The 20528-nt window shown below is 41.5% G+C and overlaps 1 protein-coding gene across 1 annotated transcript in view; it reads left to right on the top strand.

Annotated features, from left to right (window-relative positions):
- cdh13 (cadherin 13, H-cadherin (heart)) overlaps window positions 1–20528 on the top strand; it is a 452332-nt gene that overhangs the window by 360216 nt on the left and 71588 nt on the right. The window contains exons 10-11 of the mRNA XM_084734875.1: window positions 12320–12502; window positions 12596–12849. Of these exons, the coding sequence (XP_084591001.1) occupies window positions 12320–12502; window positions 12596–12849 (437 nt within the window). The remainder of the gene's footprint in view (window positions 1–12319; window positions 12503–12595; window positions 12850–20528) is intronic.

Genomic DNA, 20528 nt, shown 5'->3' with positions numbered 1-20528 from the left:
TCAATGGTGGGGAAAGAATTAAAAGAAATTTTACAGTCTTCTGGATTTGGTAGAGCTCGGGCACTTTCCGTACCTTGCTTAGTTGTCTGTTGCAACCATAGACAGTAGAATACATGGACAGGGACAAAATGAAAGCTTTACAATTTAATCTAGATACAAACAAAGAACTTTATTCCAATATAGTTACAGATAAAAAAGAGAATCAAATCAAACTAGAACTGCAAGCAGTTATGAACGGGGGCCAAGCCTCCCCGCGCGACCCGGTCCCAGCGGCCCTCGGAACCCGCCAACGCGGGCCCCGAGGGACGCGGGGCTCGGGGCGATCGCGGGGACGCGCGCCGTCGTCCGAGCTGCGGTATTCATGACCAATCATTAGGTAACTTTGCGGTCGGCCTCAGGAGGGAAGCCGCATCATGCACAGCGAATTTAACACTCTGAGCAACTTTTGGGAAACCTGATGTTTTTGGGTTTGTAGCGCCCCCTATTGGCCGATCTGCACCAAATTTGGCACAGCGTCTGTGGATGACCTCTGGAACGAGCGTGTTAAGTTTGAAGTCAAAAGACTTACGTTTGACCTAAATATGACACAACATGCGTTTTTTGAGCTAGCCAAAAAATCGTTCGGTTATAATTAGCGCATTTTTTGGCGTGCAACAATTCTTTTGATAACTTTTCGTCAGACACGTCTAGACATCGTATGTGCAAAGTTTGGCGCAGATGGCGCTTAAACTGTAGGAGGAGTTCGAAAAAGTAGGTTTCGGACATCTGGCGACTTAGCGATGGGAATTTTCGGCAAAAGTGGGCGGGGCCTACGTCAGAAAATCCAGCGCTTTTCAGGGAACATGGCAATATGAGATTTTTCAACGTCTCATTTAAAATGTGGAAGTTATAGGCAAAAATGCGTTAAAGCGCCACCTAGTTGGGTTTGTAGCGCCCCCTATTGGCCGATCCGCACCAAATTTGGCACAGAGTCTGCGGATGTCCTCTGGAACGAGCGTGTTAAGTTTGAAGTCAAAAGACTTTAATTTGACCGAAATATGACACAACATGCGTTTTTTGAGCTAGCCAAAAAATCGTTCGGTTATAATTAGCGAATTTTTTGTCGTTCAACGATTCCTTTGATAACTTTAGATCAGACACATCTAGACATCGTATGTGCAAAGTTTGGCGCAGATGGCGCTTAAACTGTAGGAGGAGTTCGAAAAAGTAGGTTTCGGACATGTGGCGACTTAGCGACGGGAATTTTCGGCGAAAGTGGGCGGGGCCTACGTCAGAAAATCCAGCGCTATTCAGGGAATAGGACAATATAAGAATTTTCAACGTGTCATTTAAAATGTGAAAGTTATAGGCAAAAATGCGTTATAGCGCCCCCTAGTGGAGCACAAACGCGATTTTCGGTAGGCGGGATCTGAGTCCTATTCTACATGTAGCCATAAAATTTCAAAACCCTAAGTATTATACTTTGGCAGAAATTAATTTTTTTTGTTTATCTTGTAATAAGCCCCGCCCACATTGACCTGTCATGACCCCCTTGAAGATATGGCCTCAGGACCGGCCCTACGTCGTACGGACCAAATTTGGTAGAAATCGGTGCAGCCGTTCTAGAGATATAAACTTCCCATATCTCTAGCGCCCCCTATGGGCCAACATTCGCCAAATTCAGCTCATAGGCTCCCAGTCTCATGCCAACCAAGAATCTCTGATTTGGTGACGATAGCATTTACTTTGACCGAGATATGCAACATTTTCCATTTTATACGGCTAGCTACGGAAATTTGTTCGTTAATAATTCGCAGAATTTTCAAGCCAAAAAAAATCTTTTGATAACTTTAGCTCAGGAGGAGCAGAAGAGCGTACGGGCCAATTTTCGTGCAGATCGGACAAAATCCCTAGGAGGAGTTCGAAAAAGCAGCTTTGCCAGTTTTCGCGATTTTGCGAAAAAATTATTTAGGCGGAAGTGGGCGTGGCCAATTACAAAGTGACTCAGCTCCATTCAAGGAATATGGAGATATAAGGTTTTTGAATGTGCGACATACGGTGTGGGAGTTATAGGCCAAAACGCGTTGTCCTTGCTTATAGCGCCCCCTGCAGGCGGACGTGTGCAGTTTTTTGCGTCTGAGGTACGTGCGGGGGTGTGGGCCAGCCCTCCAAATTGCACCGCCCTACCTTGCACGGTTTAGCCTGCAGTATGACTTTTATCAACGGAAGAATAAAAATAGAAAATAATAATAAAAATCTGAACAATTACAATAGGGTTCCCAGCACCGCTGGTACTGGGAAACGCGTATGCTTGCATCCGCGTTCCCCAGTCCCCGCGGGCTTGGCCCCCTAATTACAGATACATTTACTAAAAATGGGGATTATTAGCACAATTACAATTTTGAAATAAAGAATGATAGACTACAATGCACAGTGCACATTCATTACAAAACTTAACTAGTCTTAACAACACTTTAGTCTTGTGTAAAATTGTAGCTTACCTTACAGTTGCCAATTCATTATCATGGCCTCTAGTGAAACAATGCTTTCCATCATTTTAAGTCAATCAATCAATCAATCAATAAATTGTGCACAACAAAGGAAGGAATAGCTGGATAAGATAATAAACCTAAAAACAAACAGCTTGTTCATATTTTGTATTGAGGTAATCCAAAAGTAAAGGAAAGTGGAGTTGCCCCCTGCTGGTCAGAATGGAAAGATTTCAGGTTTGAGGCACATCCGCATCGGCTTCACTTTTCAAAGCCAGATGCTGCGTCCACTTATCCTACTGTCTATGGTTGGGACAAACCCAGTTAACCATGTTTTGTGGGCAGGAAGCCAGCTCAGGATCCTGTCCTCATCGCTCCAGAAGTGACTTTTACTGGGTGGTTTTGGTACCTACATACATCAGTGGGCTTGCACGTGTCTGTCCACTGACCAGTGGTACAACTGACAGAATTAGAAATTTAAAACTGAAGAGAATTCACATCAGAGAGACAAGTTCTTCTTTCCTTTCCTGGCCACTTTAAAAGTAAGGAGGGCAGTAAGTTACTAGTTATAATAAGAGGTGGCATGACAATGACTTTCTCTTCAGAGCCTCAATCTACTTGGTGGTAGATGCAGTGTTGAAAAGAACAATGGAAACTCTTACTCACTGGGGAGCACATGGGTGAAATGCAGCAGAAATGACTGATAGATTGCTGCTTTCTAGAAAGTTGCAAAACTCCCGGAGGCAGAACTCTCCGCTGTGACCGTTGGAGAGGGACTGTCCGACTCTTAGTGCAGTGCATCAGCTGTAACACTTGAATGGCTGCCGGTGTTTTTGAAGCACGTGGTTATTTAGTACACTGTGTGCCTGTATTCCTTGAGGATTTTTTTTTTCTTAACTCAGCGGTATTGACAAATATGAGGGCTGTCATGTTCCGCAAAGGTAGAAAAGCTGCTTTGCTGAATGTCAGATTCATCAGAAATCTATCTTTGGAAACAGCCTGAGCAGAGGCTGTTCAAATTTAATAAAGACACAGGTAAGCTCATTACCTCTGCAGGCACACTTACTGTATGCAGGATTAAAGCTAGGGGGAAGGGTAAAAAGCGAATGGGGGGTTAGATAGAGAGCTAAGTTGCCAATCCTATACACAGACACTGTGTATGGGATTGTGTGGGAAGATGAGCGATCATGTGCACTTGGTTTCATTTCAGCTTCATGCTGGTACAATGAAAATGGGGCCTTTTTACAGATTTGCAGTCTGTCTACACCTCGTTCTGCTGGGAGTTAAGCTGCTTTTGAAAACAGATAAAGGAAAGACAAGTGGCTGCTTGAAAACGTACATGATTCCCGTTGAAGTCAGGGATTTCTTTTCTAAATTTGACTTTTACCTCTGTGACGTCTACCTCTGTATCTTTTCATTACAAAGGGGCCTAGAAATACCAAATTAGTGCATGGCTCCATCATGCAAAGCTTTAAGCCTTTAAACATTTCATGAGATATTATGTTCAAGATGTTACATCATTTTTAGATTTGTGTATGTCATGTCTCTTCAGATAGCGCGTAAGGATTTATCCACTTACAGTGGAAGTTTACTCGCTGCTTTCTAAGAACCAAAGGAGGATCAAAAAGGTACCATGTAAGAAGAGACTGACTTCAAGACAGTTAGAAAAAGAGTGAAAGATGCTTAGAAAAAATGTAGGCCACGCTTTATTTTATCATACACTAATAAGTCATCCTAAATAACATGTTCCTTATTCGACAGTTATAACCTAATTAGATTTTATTTGAGGTTAATTAGGGACATATCCCAGCAGAATAGTACTGTAAACTAAAGTTTATTGTTGGTCACTGTTAGACCTTTATTGGACTTTATTAAAGTGTAATTCAAGACACATTACAACTGAATTAAACCTTGGTCTTGGCTGCTCTGCCAAGTGTGTATACTTAAGTTTACAGTACAGTCCTGTTGTAATGTGTCCCAAATTACCCTCTAAGAAAGATTAATAACAGTCTAATAAAGGGCCTAATAATGTCTTATGTATTATTTGTAGTTTTTGTCCATCCATCCATCCGTCCATCTTCAACCGCTTATCCAAAATAGGGTCGCGGAGGTAACCAGCAGGGTACCCCATCCTTTTCCCCGCCTACATTAGCCAGCTCTGACTGGGGGATCCCAAGGCTTTCCCAAGCCAGGGTGGAGATACAATCCTTCCACCTAGTCCTCAGTCTGCCCCATGGCCTCTTCCCAGCTGGACGTACCTGGAACACCGCTCTAGAGAGGTGACCAGGCAGTTTTTGTTTCATTTGATAAAAGGTACAATTTACAATTTCATTTAGCAGACGCTTTTATCCAAAGTATATCTGAAAGCTGAAGTACAGCTTGTTACGTACTGTAAAAATTAACCGTGTCAATAAACTGCAGCCAAGAAATATGCTGGAAAAGTAAGGTGGTCAAACTTCAGATGCCTCTTATACAGAAACAGCCCTGTTGTGACGTGGCAGCGGAGCAAATACCACTTGGAGGCAAAACAGCGTTGTCTCAGGAGGTTTAATGTAATGGGCCACCGTTGTTCTTTGGGGCAGCGGGGAACGTGTCACAAAGTACTTTCCATTCGGACAAATGAACAGCTGCTCAGCTGTCTGTCTGGCTGCCTGTCAGTGCAGCCCTAACTGCCATCTGTATTCATAACACATTCTGACAGACATCCAGGAATGAAATAAGTTGATTTCAACTCTGTCCATCCATCTCGGTTTGTGTGTGTGTATGGTGCTGTGTACTATCTGTAAGAATATGGTAAGCATATGTGTGTTTACTTGACTATAATTACATATATGCATCTGTGTTTGTGTATGCATTTGAGAGGGAGAAAAAGATGGAAAACTGATCAGTTTGATGGTTTACAGCAGGCAGTATCACACTCAAAACAACCACTTTTTTTTTTAACTTATGCTTAAACCTGACTCATTTTTGTCTCCGTCTCTAAGCCTTGCTTTCTTTTTTCCCTCAGTCTGCCTTTATTTGTGTATATTCGGGCCATAGCTCTGCACACAACCGTCAGACTAAAAGAAAAAGGTCTTGGTCACTGGTTTGTAACAAGCAAACACTGCCAGCTGGCAATGAAAGACAAATTAAAACCCTGTATAAGAAATAGGAGGCAATTTCCATAGTAGTGTTAATGAGGCAGAGAGCATTTAGTGTTACTCGGTAAAGCTGACAGATGTGTATACTTTTTCAAGGCTTCGCATGTCTTTCTTGGGCCCTTTGCCAGAATTTCAGGCTTCCTTGGCACCCCCATCTGTTGGAGAAGGCGTACGTTTAACATTGTGGTGGTGCTGAGATGAAGGTTTTGTGGAAATATGTTGCGTTGTCAGAAATCATCCAGCTGTTTTGCTTTGATCTGCAGACATTTAGTATCTTAGGTTCTGAGTCCCCTTAAAGAAAAGTGAAGGTCACAGAAAAACACTTTTAGGTTTAGCATTGTCACACAGCGTCCACTCAGCGTCTCAGAGTGAGTGAGTGAGCGATTAGGTGACCATTAGGTGTTTGGCTAATGTCTGGCTGTGGTGGCAGGTTCTGCTCTCAACGTGTCCAAAATGTCCTTTTATTTCTCAGCCTAAATTGTAATTTAGCTGTCTTTTTTGTTGTTTTTTACCACTTTTTGGAGCATCAAAGGCTTCTTCATTGGTCCTCTTTTTTTGTCCGACAAGGACCCCTGACAAGATAGAAAATACACTGGGGAGCTCCTCATGTATGTCCTTTGAATTAGAGAGGGCTGATTGCGGATTTTTTAATGGGAGACGTGACTGATGCATGCTTAATTTATACATTGTTAGATTAGAATGTAATAAACTATTTTAGAGTTGAAATATTTCTAGAATTAAAATGCTGATATTTAGCTTCAGCTCATAGGCTGCTGAGTTTGGCTGAAGTGTAAACCTCCCCAATTCCCACCAACAGCCAGTCATGGCTAACATTAGGCTAAACACTGCTGGGTAACAAACCGAGTATGTGCTAAGTAAGGCTTGAACAGGCCTCATGAAAGACAGATATTGTATGTTTTCACACTGTAACATTGCCATGTTTGTAGCAAAGTATTGTTGCTACTGGACTGTACTTTTTGCTCAGATGTCCATTTCCCCCAGTGGCTTTTTGTTTTGTTTTGTTTTTTACTAAGTTGGACCAAAGCTTTGGTGTAACATTACACACGCTTGTAGATTCAGCAATGTCATCCAAAAGAAACTGGCCTCAGTGAAATTGGTGCACATTTACCACAGAGGCATCAGTTGTGTCCCTGGCACAGGGAGAGGATATCCTCATCGGCTGGTGGTGCTTGATTCTCAGCTGTGGTGGCCTCTTCCTCGGCCGTACACTGAAAAGCGTTATCTGGAAGATTTTTGCTGGCAATTGAACGGGGAAGCAAGTTACAAATTGGTCATTTCCATAAATTATGACACTGAAATGATACAAAGCTGGTTGAAAAAGCTGGAGCATCATGTTCTGCAGCATCATGTTCTGCAGCAGGCTCACATGAAAAATGGAGCAAGGTCACACCGGTACACGTATGACATGTTACACATTATAATAACAAACAAAAGACAACACCACAACCAAAGGTATAAAGGGCGCTGAGGTTGCAGCATTTTTTATGACATAATTACAACTGTCAGCTGAACCTTGACAATATCCATTTATTTATCTTCTCTAAGTTGTTTTGACTATCACCCAATTATCTTTTGGCAGAATGACATTACCCTGAAGATTTATAGGGCAGATATATTGGAAAGGTCTGGCATAAAAGGAGATGGGAAACAGAAAATCAATGACTGCTGTAGTTTTTACTTGTTTAAATCTTAAATTCTGAAGTGTAAGGCTCTGATTTATGGCCAGCACCAATATCTATCTATCGATCTATCCATCTATTGGACGTCTACTACACAATTACATATTATGTGAGTTAGTGCCAAATACAAAGAGTTCCATTATTACATTATTGTCGTGACAGAGACATCGACAGGTCTTGCTGTTTTTGGCTGATTTCAAGTTGTCACAACAAAGACAACTCAAACAATGTCAATTCTGCATTAAAATGACATAACTGACTGAATGACACTTAATGACAGCAGCCATAAACATTGATTAAGTCTCCTACATTTTCACAAGAGATGTCATGACATGGTTATGACAGTGTAATGACTGTCTTATGCACATCCCTTCAAATGAAGTGTTACTATAAATGCTCATTTAATAATTGAGTCAAAGCAAATGGAAAGAAAACTCAAAGCTGCCAGTCTACAGTGAGTGTGTGTGTTTGTGTTTGTGTGTGTGTGTGTGTGTTTGTGTTTGTGTGTGTGTGTGTGTGTGTGAGACTGCACAGCCCTGGTCATGTGATCATCTTTTTCTGAGAGTGGAGTGAGTAGGAGCCACTACTGTAATTGGCTCTCTGTTTGTGGCTGGGAGGCTTAGATAGAAAACAGCTAACACACACACACACACACACACACACACACACACACACACACACACACACACACACACACAAACTTGAAGGTAGACCTTTTTTTCCTCTTTGGCCATCTCTCCTCTTCCTCCCACTTAATGTGTTTAAGTCATTTCAGGGCAGAAGCTGTGCCTCATAGTTAGTCATTTCCTTCTAGTCTTTCAGGTGACTGGTTGCTTTGTGCTCCAGGTGGAATTGGGGCCTTATCAGCGGCGGGGCAGGAGCCCAGTGGCCACATCACACAGAATACAGCGTTTTCCTCCAACCGCATGACTGCCCCACATGATTAAACCCAATCTGACCGGCTGTTGTCTGTGTGTCCATACTGTACTTGTGTGTGTGTGTGTGTGTGTGTGTTTGTGTTTGTGGGAATGAGAGAAAGAGAGCTTGCAAATGTTGTGTTTGAGCCTTATCTGCAGTTTGAAGTCCAGAGGGGGATGATGAGCATGGGAATGGCAGTTGTTTCTGATCTCAGTGCTTGTGTCTTTGAGGATGAGCTGTGGGGGCATGTAGGTGCATTCTTAGAAATTAAAGGTTCTAAACAGAACCATAAAGCATTCTTCAGCTTGTTTAGTTTAGTTTAGTTTATTTGATTTATAAATGACATGATCATTCATAAAAAATGAGAACATGGTAGTGCCAGATTTAGCAAAATGGCAATTTCCATCTCTCCCCGTAGAAGAACGCTTTTTGGTTCCTGGAAGAACCTTTTTATAAAAGGTCCACTTGGAACCCTTTTGGAGGGTTCTACGAAAAACCCAACATAAAGGGCTATATCAAGAAGCATCTGTGAAAGCCTCTAAAGCAAAACCCCCTGTGAAAGGTTCTACCGAGACCCCCTCTATGGTGTAACATCTCCACCCAGAATTGTTTATGGGGGGTCCTACCGTCTACAAGTGCTAACAAGAACCCACCCCTTTATATTTCAAAGGTTTCATCTAGAGTCTAGCCACGGGGTTCTACTGAAAAACCCTTTATAATCCAAGGGTTCAATCTAGAACCCAACTAGGGGGTTCTAAAATAAGCATCTTTTTTAAATAAGAGTTTCTTTTATAAACCTCTTGTCTTCTGAGGGTTCCACAAAGAACCATATTGTATTTTATGTGTGAGTGAAAAATGATTGAATCCTGAGTCCTTGACTCTTTCTTCCAAAAAGGGTTCTTTTGATGAAAAGGACTCTTAATGGAAACTTTAGTCTTACAACGCACCCTTGATGAAACCGTTTATCCAAAAAAGGATTCCTCAGTGGCAACAGGTTCTAGGTAGAACCTCAACCCTTCAGGAAGAACCCTTTTCAAAACCTTATTTATAGGAGTGTAGAACACATCCAAGGGATTGTACCGAGAACCGTTTTATTTTCCAAGGGTTTTATCTAGAACCCATCCTTTTCATATTATGATACAAGGAACGCGTGACAAAAAGTTCTTCAGGTTTTCAACAATCCTTGAAGAACTCTTTCTCCCAAAAAGCATTCTTTGGTTTCTTAATGGAAGCCTTATCTTTACTTGACAAACCATTTGCTTCTTCCTCAGAAGCAAATGGTTCTAGATAGAACTTCAGCCCTTCAGGAACTTCAGGAACCCTTATTTCTAAGAGCGTAGTGTTGTGAAATGGCTCTCACTCCTTCAGAGTTCCTTGCTAAAGCTGAGGCAACTGCTGTTAACATATAAATTCCAGTTTGTCACACTTGTTTAGGAAATGGGTTCTTGACTTTCCAACAGCCTCCTAATTTTCGCATGACGCTTTTGTACCAGACTGCCGCAGGCTTGCAGGACAAAGGCACCAACAATGTCCATGTGGGCGCAAACACAACCTCCGTCTTTAAAGAACATTGTGTTTCTGTCCTGTGTGCCCTAAATGACTGTGAATGGTTCAAAGTCTTTTTTTAAACACGCGTTGGATGAATAAAAAAAGGGAGAAAAGAAAGGAAAGAGAAGAAATCAATGTTTGTCTCTCTTCAGATAAATGCATGGAGCCAGGCAGTGTAAGGCGGTAAGAGGGTAATCTGTGAAACAACAATACCGTGGGCTGACAGGAGACGCAGTAATCTAGGCTGGACCAGCGCTATCCTTAAACAGAGTGTTCTGTGTCTGAAAGATTACACTATAAGCTCTGACACCATAATGGTCCTGACACACACACATACACACACATGCTCACAGAATTGCTTCTGCCTGCCTGGAGCTTCTGCGAGGGTAACCCTGTTCACAATGTAGTCTTTAGTGGGAGCCTCGCTGGCAGAATGCATCGATAGGAATCTGATTGAAGCCTGCTGCCAACAATGAGCACAGAGGTGGAGAGTGATTGACACTGAAAAATAAATGAGATGCGCTGTGAAGAATCGACGAAGGAGGAATAGCATTTCTTCTGTTTGTCCGTGCATTCATATGTTTAATAGTCCTCCTGTGAATCAATGTTTAGGCAAATGCTTTTGCTTTGGACGGCAGAATATCTGACTCGACAGTCTATTATTTCTATCTTTCTTTCCTTCTTTCCAGTAATTCCTCCCCTTTTTTCAGCTGTAGTGACAGAAGCATTTACAACGGTATGATTTTGGCCCAAAAATTAATAAAGAGAACACATACAACAACAGCAGAATAGTCAAAAATAGGAAGATTTACTTTATAAATCAATTATTTTAAGGATGAGGAAAAGACTGGGACCAAGCAGAAATGTGTAATAAAAGTATAAAAACCTTTATTGCCCGTAAAGGAATTTGTAATGCACAAGGAGCATAAAAGGACATCAATAACCACATACAACAGCATGTAATGACATACAACATGAGCCTCATGAGAAACATCATAAAAAGCATCATTTGCAGAAATTCAGATGCGGCTTAATATCGCTACAAATTCAGACAACATGATCCAAGCTTGTTGAGCTTCTGAATGCTGCGCAGGACAAAGGATGTGATGCCTCTTTTAGTCCACATTGCTGGGCATTCTGTACCTTCACCTGGAAGATAAAACTACATATTCAGGCCATAGAGGGTGCAGGGGGGTCTGCTATGATCTTGTGAGCTAAATTCATGGTGTACTGATCTTTCATGTAAATAGGCTGATAAATCATATTGGTTTCCCAGTTATCTTATCACCCTCTTTAACAACACTGTCCACTTTGTTCTTGTTTTGTACAGACAGTGCTCCCTCTCCAACACTGAATACAAAAGGTCAATATACTCTAAGTGAAGGCTTTATAAAACAATGTCAGCATAGTTCTGTCCACATCAAAACTTCTAAGGTTCCTTAAAAGCAGAGGTGTTCTTGAGCCTTTGCAAACTTAGTATTGGTGTTCATATTCCTTGTTATTTTGCGATCAATAGTTGTACTTCTGTACTTTCAATGGTTGTGACGTTCATTATTACCAGGGACAGAGAGGAGCTTCTTCTGAAATCAATGATTGTTTCTTTAGTTTTCTGTAGTAAAGAGGAGGAAGACATTCAGGTGTCCTTGTGAGGTTTCTTATGAACAAGCTGATGTTATATTTACACCCAGTATCTCAGTATGTCCTTGAGGTCAAACAAATGAATGTTTTTCCTTCCTCATAAAACATCTACCAAGTCGTTTTTTTTAATAATTTAAACCCTGTGTTGTTTACGTGCATATTTGCTTGCTTGCAGTCTTCTTCTTTCTTGTTGTTGTTGGAGCATTTATACTCTGCTTTGTGTGTTACTGCCACTAGCAGAATAATAAGAAACTGATGGCAAGAAAGTTTGTCATATCGCCCACTCGCTCATGTGTATGCACGATACAAACAAAACACGGACCAAGACATTGCAAAAATAATGGCCAAAAACTTTGTGTCTGTGTGTATTCATCTACTGCACTGCACAGATGTTATACTCTTGTTTCTGTACATTCATGAAATCATGCAGATTTGGTATAAGGCCAACATTTTCATTCAAGTATGGAGCATCAGTATGTCCAGAATTCATTACTCAAGTTGCAGAACATTTATTCAGAAATACGAATACAGAACAATTTATCATTGTGGTGATATCTCTTATATTGCCACTGAGTGCTCTGTTGTCTCTGCAAGGCCTTCTCCCACAGGTGGTGCTGCTGCAAATGGTCTGCAATCCAAACTCTGTGCACGGTAGTTTGTAAAACCTAAAGTTACTCCATACAGTCTGCAGTGCAGTGGATTTTATTGTGCTTTGATATCATGGTTGCCGTTGGTTAAAAATATGGACTAAGTTAGGAAAATATGACAAGAGAAAGCAAATTTCATCACTTACAAACTGTGGACTAAATTCTGAAAAGCAGAATCAGAGTAACAATATAGTCTTCAGATTCAGGTATCCCTGGTTCTTCTTGCTCACTAATTGTGATTTTTCTGTCTGTCTCCGTAGTTTGAGGCGTATGTGAATGAGGGTTCGACGGGTGTGGTGGTCAACCTGACAGTAGAAGACAGCGACGACCTAGCCACAGGAGCAGGGAGAGCTATCTACTCTATAATTAGTGGAAACCTCGGACAGAGCTTTGAGATACAAACCAACCCAGATAACAACGAGGGAATGCTCTCTGTTGTCAAGGTAAAGTATCTACCCTGCCCCATGCATTCATATTTTGCAGCAGGTAACATAATCACCCTTCCCTTACCTTCCCAATTGTTTCCCCCTGTTCAGCCTCTGGACTACGAGGCCACGAAGTTCCACACATTACTCATAAAGGTCGAGAATGAGGATCCTCTGGTGTCTAAGGTTGGCTACGGCCCCAGCTCCACGGCCACCGTCCACGTCACAGTCCTGGACATCAACGAGGGCCCCGTGTTCTTCCCTGACCCTTACACAGTCTCCAAAATGGAAAACGTTCCTGTGGGCAGCTTCGTGGCTTCACTCAACGCAACAGATCCAGATATACTACAGACACAGAACATCAGGTAAGACGCTCTGGGTAAAATCGTGGGGGAAAGAGACAGAATCGAAGTGTAAGTAATTGAAATTGAACTACAAAACTGTGTTTGTCTTGTGTATAAGACAATGAGATGGTAGAAAGAATGGGAGAGCTTGTTTATGTGATTGAGTGTCATCTGCTGTAGCTCGCGGCTCAGTATTGTCAGTAATGAGATTTCTGATATTCAATTCACTCAGCTTCAGTTGAGCAACACAATCAAGTGTCGTTTGCTAATGGGACTCTTTGAGCAGCACTTTAAGTTTTCTTTCATATGAGGGCACCTCCCCACCTCTCGCAGGTGTTTCTGAGCCTTCATCACCCCTCTCGTCGGATTTTCACATCTCTTCCTTTCATCCATCCTCTGCCTCCACTGTGGTCCCTGCCTGTGAGGCTGCTTTATCTGTCTGTGTTGTGTAAACAGACGGAAGATATTGCCCGGACAATCTGCAATTTACTGGCACAGGTCAAACCATTCACCCCAGTCGGCTGAGAAGTCACTGAGTGGGGCAGCTCATTAATTTTAACTCCGTTACAGAAAAAGCCCTCCCTCAAATATTACCATCATCATAACAGGAAGGCTATTAGTTTCACTATGTGCTACAATAAAAATTATTCCTCTTGCTGCCAGAGGGAGCCCCATAGCATGCTGTACTTCCTTTTACAAGATGGAAAACTCATCATTGCATTTATTGGCTTTCAGGCCTAATTTATACTCAATTTAGATTGCACGTTTTCTGCTTCCTTGGAGTTATATATCATGTAAAAATAGTGTTAAGTAAACACATGGGGATAATAATGACTCAGGGAAATAAAACTCACCAGATCGTGACTTAACTGCTTAAAATTATTGATGCTGCTCTGTGCGCTGTAAAACGTAGCCACTGTGTCGGTATCAAATGCTACATAACGTTGAGTTGTTCCACTGAATGATGTAACGGAGTCATGACCCACACCCATAAAGCTTTTATCAGTGGTGGTCTGAGATCACCATTCACGTCACATGACCGTATAAATTTCAAAATGTCTCGAGAGCACAAACTGGTCCCTGAATACAAATTTTGCGCAGTAACACCAGCATGCCACCAGGAAACTTGAATAATAGATATTTTTCTGGGTTTTTTGTAAGGAAAATCAAGAATCAGGCTCTGTTGAACACTAGATTATGCCACAAGTTTACTTTAAATCTATATCCATTATTTAGTTTCATATGGTTGGCTGAAGTTTGTTTGTATTTTGGTAGCTGATGCCCTTGCCCTCATTTATTTAACCATGACAGCTGTGTTAACGAATGTGGCGACACCTGCAAGCTAGTTCAGGCAGTCAACTCGAGCTGCACTGCCAGTCACATGTGACATGCCTCACTCTCAGCAGTACATACCAAATGTACCCTTCCAATCTGGCTGTCTATTTAAACTGCTAAACCTCCCATCTCTTCCTCTGCCTGCAATGCATTTGCTCCCCTGCACTAGTGTCGCCATGTGCTCTTTTTATTCCACCACCAACCCAGTATCCACCTGCAGGCTCTGACGTCTGGGTTCAAGAATTTGCTCATCACTCCGCTTATATTTCCATGTAACTTAACCTGCGGGGAGGGATGAAGTCAGAGTAGACGCCAAACTCCAACTGTTCTGCTGCTGAATAAACATTCTAAAACATGATTTGTCTGTCTCAACTATCAGTGGTCACAATTTGATTTAAAATCAGCCCTTGTACATCAAAAGTAAATTGAAATAAAAGAAAAATCTAGAAAGAAAAGAAAAAATATTGATCAAAGCCAACCAACAGTCACCAGTAAACACACTTCTGCACAGTATCTGAACAAGACTATAAATTATAGTAAGCTTTATTTGTATAGCACTTTTTCGTACAGGTAACAAAGTGCTTCACAAGAAAACAAAAAAAGATTGAAAAATAGACATCACACAATGAAAGCCTTTTTTTTATATAAAAGGTCTTAATAAGTGAGATAAAACAAGGAACAGACTCTGCAAGCCTGATCTCTTCTGGCAGATTCCAGAGTGTAGGGGCCCTCACCACAAAGGCCAAGTGTCCTCTGGTTTTCAGCCTAGACCTTAGAATAGCTAGCAAAGATTTACCAGAGAATCTTAGTCTGCATCCTGGCTGACTGGGTGATAAAAGGTCAGAAATATGGAGAAAGGCCAGCCCATGTGTGGCAATAAAAGTAAATAAAAGAATTTTAAAAATCAATCCAAACATAAACAGACAACCAATGCGAGGATGATAAAAGAAGGTTGAAAGGTTGATATGGTCACATTTTTTTGGATCGAGTTAAAAGACGAGCTGCAACCTGTTGGACTAACTGCAAGCGATGGATTTATTTCAGGCTGAGACAAGTATATAGAGTTACAGTAGTCGAGGGGAGAGGAGATAAAAGCATGGATGAATTTCTATAGATCTGTGGCTGAAATAAAATATTAAATATTTCTCGAGTGTTAATTGGAAAAGTTTTTTTTCATGAAGTATTTTATTTCAGCAAGGCACTTGTGGGAGATATTTTGGACCGGTCGCCAGGTCTGATTGTAATGTACAGCTGTGTGTCATCGGCGTAATAGCGGAGCTGGACATTATATTTGTGAATGATGTCACCAAGAGGGAGCATATAGATGGAGAATAAGATGGGTCCCAGAACCGAACCCTGGGGGACATTATAGTACATGTTTTAGGGCTCAGAGTAAAAGTTCCAAGACTGCAATCTACAGCTATGCCAGAGCCTCTGTGACTGTGGTCTGTGTTATCGAGGTTTTTTTGAACTAAAGCATGCTAATATTAGGCAGAGTTTATAAAGTTATAAAGTTTAAAGGTATAAAGTTTATGATATTCTACATCATAACTTAGTGTGTTGTGTTGTGATGTAGCCTTAGTAGGACTTCAAGCCAATGTCTTACTCCGAGGGTCACTGCACCTGAAAAAAATAAAATAAACTTTTACCCTGAGAAACAGCTGTTTAGTGCTATAATATACTGTTGGCCCAACAACAGACGTTATTTACTGAGTTTTTACTGTTTGTTGATTCCCACTGTAGTTTTACCTGTTCCTCCTGTGCTCCAACTCTGCATTTTGCCTGCAGCTGTCTGCATCCTGTCTCCCCAGCAGCTCTTCTCTCCCTCTGCTCTCATGGCAGCTCAGCATCCTCTCCTCATCTCTGTCTCTCATGTGTGTAGAACAATGGAGAGACTAGAGCCTCTTTACATACACTTGTGCTGTTTGTCTTCATTCAGTTTGACTCGGCTTGTCAGCTCAGTACAGCAGGTATTTACATCTCAGCGCTGCTGAGATGTGTCTTTTAGCTCATATGTGCTTGTCTTTAGTCAAGACGCTGGACATTTCACTTCCTATAAATTCTTCAACGTAAAAGTCCCCCATTGTTTTGTTATGTAAAAGCTTTTATTGTGAAGCAGCAAACTCAGGAAGTGTTCTCTTCATCAGCAGTAACTTAACAGGACTTTTTCAGCTGAAAGCTAACATGAAGCAGAAACCTGAAAGTACATGCAGCAAAACAGGAGAGAAACTAGACTTTAAACCACATATAGCTATAAACTACAAATTACAGAGAGCTGAACACACAGCACCACTTTGCCTCTGCTCTCCTGCACTGACAGGAGCTCAGTCTGACAACACTGAGCTTGTTTGAGGGGAGAGATGGAGGATCAGAGATGCTGAGGTCGAAAAACATCCCGAGCCCAGTGTCCTGGAAGATGGTGATGCAGGACGGTGCGTACATGTGCACGCATGTACATGATGGCACATGACACGCTGCACCGGTGGTGCGTTTTAGCCTTTATTGTCTTGTCCATCAGCAGCTTGGTCTTCAGAAACATATTTACTGCAGATCCTGAGCAGCACTCACCTCCCAGTGATGCAAGTTTGAATGGCATATTGTTACTGAACAACAGCATAACAGAATGAATTTCTATATGACTCACTCAGGTTAGAGGAGGTTTAATAGTTTGTCATCTGTTTATCTTACACAATTTTACACAATTTTGTTACTTGCATTCAGATTTCTCAGCTATAGTCTGCTCCAAAGATTTTGGTGATGTTTCATCTATCTATAGCCACGGTGGGCTCTGTGCTTTCTTCTTTGCATCTTTGACTGATCTTCCAGGTTGTATATCTGCATCTTTCTAACTTTATCCTTCCTGCTCTGCTTCTCTCATCTTCAGCATACATTTCTGTGCTTTTTTTTTCATGGCACCTGTGTTTGTTGGCATTTCATCCTCTGACATTTTGCCAGTAACAGTGACTTTGAAGTGTCATAACTGTGACCTGCAGATGGGTTGAGGACATTGTGAAAGACAGACAGTTGGAGAAGTGGAAATAGGGACAGAGCGTGCACAGAATAAAAAAGCCAAAAAAAAAGGTCTGTTTACCTTCTGCTCTCCTTCCTTGTCTCTCTCTGCATAACTGTGCAGGAGTCTTAATGTGTGTGTGTGTGTGTGTTTATCTGCCCCCTGGGATATGTAGGTCAAATGCATTTGACACGGAACACAATCGGTGCGACTTGCTGGTCAGCGTTAGTAACACACACCTGCATGATTATATATATGTGAGGACTACATTAATTCACTGTTAACTTATGGAGTACTGTGTTGACATTGAAGAATAATGCACATAAACAGGTCTATTCATACTGCCCTACTTTATATTTCACACAACAGTCTGGTTTGCACACTTTTTTGACAAGAAACAGCATGTGGAGAAACACGGGGACACAAAGTAGCCAGCTGTTAAATTTGTTTAAGCAATGCAATTTCTGAAACATTTGCATTACATTGAGCAGCCAAGTCCCATTTGCACAGGACTATTGTTACTTGAGGTCCTCTGTGATTTATAATAATTACAGAGGTCATCCGTGTTCTTAAACCTGTGCAAATCTGCCACGTGTGACATTTCTGGACAGCAGCTCGACCTAAGAGCAGACTCAGGCCCCATTCAGACTGGATTAAAGCTCCAGTGGGAGATGGGTAATAAAATCTTTTGTATGCTGCTTCAACTAAATTCATCACTGCAGGTGCCATTTTAAACAATGCCAAAGTACAGGAGGTGGTTCATCATATATTCCACATAAAAACCATGCACAAAAACTCTCATGTACACTTACAGATGCACTACAGTGTCTCCGGGTCTCTGTTTAAATGGGATGTTTAAAGAAAGGTAGTTAAAATCACAGTGAAACAGAGGTTAGAGCATCTTCATCTTCTGTAATGTGACTGTGTGAAACACAATTTATGTGGCACAGTTACAAGAGGGATTGGATCATTTGAAGGGCACGGTTTACTGAATGTGGTGGCGAGATACAGAGCTCACCATCACCCACACCTCCCTCACCTACATCGTCACATCAGGAGGAGGAAGACCAAGGAGAAATCTATAAACCATGTTGTTTTGATACGTGAATAAAGTTTTTGCCTATGTAAATCCAAACACACAACAAGGGATGTAACGATACAGATACGAGCATCTGGTATTGGTCCGATGCTGCCCTCATGCACTTATATTTGTACTCATAAAACTATTCCGATACCCCACACCTGATATCATGTCATATAAAGAACGGGCTTCAGAACTAATATGACTCACAGTTCAAGGAGTTTGCTAATGCTTACCCTCCTTTCTTGATCGTGCCGCCATTATCAGCAAGACTTGTTGTCCTCAAAGTACACCGCAGCTCCTGTCCAGTATGTCCTGCTGGGCGTGAGCTAGTTGAATGCCTCGACTAATTAATGCAAAGACAAAGACAAAAAAACGCAGGTGCCACAAGTCTGCAGCCCTCTGTTCTTGGTCATTAGGGTTTTCCAGTCCTTCTCTTTGTATTTTCTTCTTTATTCTCCTGTTAATCTTCACCAAAATTCACCTGACTTCACCCTCTCAGTTCACAGCAGGGTAAATATTTACTGTTGTGCATGGCACCACACTCATATCTGTCCCTCCTAAACAACAGCAGGTCGGAACTAAAAAGCTCTTCGGCAAGCAGGACATGAAGAAGCAACTTAAATACTACAAGTTAATGTATAAATCAAATACTAAAGTGCTGCAAATGATAATGAAATAATAATAATAATCATATCACATCCTATGTAAAGTCATTGTAAGAACTCATATCAGTGCTCAATATCATCAAGTAGCCACATGTGAGTACTTTTACTCGTACTCGATCTGAAAGAAAGTAGTATTTATGTATCCCTGCTGACAATCCACTTCTTAAAGGTCAAGTGGAGTTTTATATGTGAGAGCTAGGATACTAAAAGGATGCTAAAAGACCAGACCCACCCCTGTCACAGCCTGGGCACCCTAAAACCGTCTGGCAAGAGATACAGAAGTATCCACTGCCGTACCACCTACTTCGGAGCAGCTTCTTCTCTCAGGCTGTGAGATGGCTCAATTCATCCCCAGCACTCCACCAAGAAAAATAGCATGTTTCATTTTCATGTCAGTGACTTGCCGGTAATTTACACCAGGCACGGCTGCACCGCAATCACATGACATGAACGCTTGGCCGCCACAAGCCAGTTATCCCTGTGGTAACTTTTCTGACACCTCCTGCTTAAAACCCAAAAAGTCAGAAGGATCGTGAGGCCCTGCTTTCATGGTCTGTATTCAGACTGTGAAATTTTCAAAAATAAAAGACCCTGTGCAGACTCACGATCATAAAGACAGACAGAAAATAAACAATTTAAGAGCCTGCTTATCCATGGTAGAATCACAAAGAGCAAGGAGAGAGGAATTAATCAACAAAATCAGAGCAAGTAAACATAATCAGACAGGTAAAACGCTCCGCTGCTGAAACACTTCTGAAATGATGCTGGCGGAAATTGCAGTTGCGTGCATGACGGAACAAAACTGTGGCGGTTTTATTCAACCAATCTACTGTGTGGAAATGCTGTATATAAAATTTGTACAACAATACAGCTTGGTCTCGTTATACAACCTTGTGTTGTAGAATGATAAATGAATCTACCTTGCACCTTGTAATGGTTAATGATTAATCGGTCCTTTCCTGTAAATCTGATTTGATTTATAGGGAAAAGGAGGGATGAAGACAACATTTTTTAAAGTGAACAACATACATTTATTTTTTTCTGTGTTAAGTTTGTAACTTATTCAAATTACACATTTATTAAACACACTTGAATGTTTACTGTTGTGACAAGTCAAGTTGCTATGAAGAAGGCCTGTTGTCAAGAAGTCAGCATCATAACAGCAGAACAAAATGTTGGATGATGAGAGAATGATTAGAGAGCAGCTTTTGTTTGTGCATACTGAAACAGTACTTAGCTGATGCAAGACAGGAGGGCAGGCAGGCACAGTGCAGTTCCAGTCCTCATACATGTTTTACACAGGATGGCGAAAATCAAGTCAAAGATAATGTGCTACCTCCATGAACCTTTATGGAAATGTTAATTGGAGGTCTAATCTCTCAAATTAGGACAATTATTGATTCTACTTGAAGTAAGAGACTGCAGGATTATGCGTCTAACCATGTAGTGAGTGCAGGAGCAGGCTGTGAAGCTTCTCATTAGCCTGGTTTCTAGCCCACAGCCAAGCAGAACCCAGCAGGGTTAATCGGGGCTATCTCATTATCCAGGTTATTAGACAGCTTTCCTTTACCTTTTTTTAAATTCTGTTGAGAACAGGTTATTTTCC

Source organism: Lutjanus erythropterus, chromosome 13, assembly GCF_056507025.1.
Source record: "Lutjanus erythropterus isolate fLutEry1 chromosome 13, fLutEry1.hap2, whole genome shotgun sequence".
Taxonomy (NCBI): Eukaryota; Metazoa; Chordata; class Actinopteri; order Lutjaniformes; family Lutjanidae; genus Lutjanus; species Lutjanus erythropterus.
The sequence above is the reverse complement of the archived record's forward strand: the minus strand, read 5'-3'. Positions and strand labels throughout refer to the sequence as shown.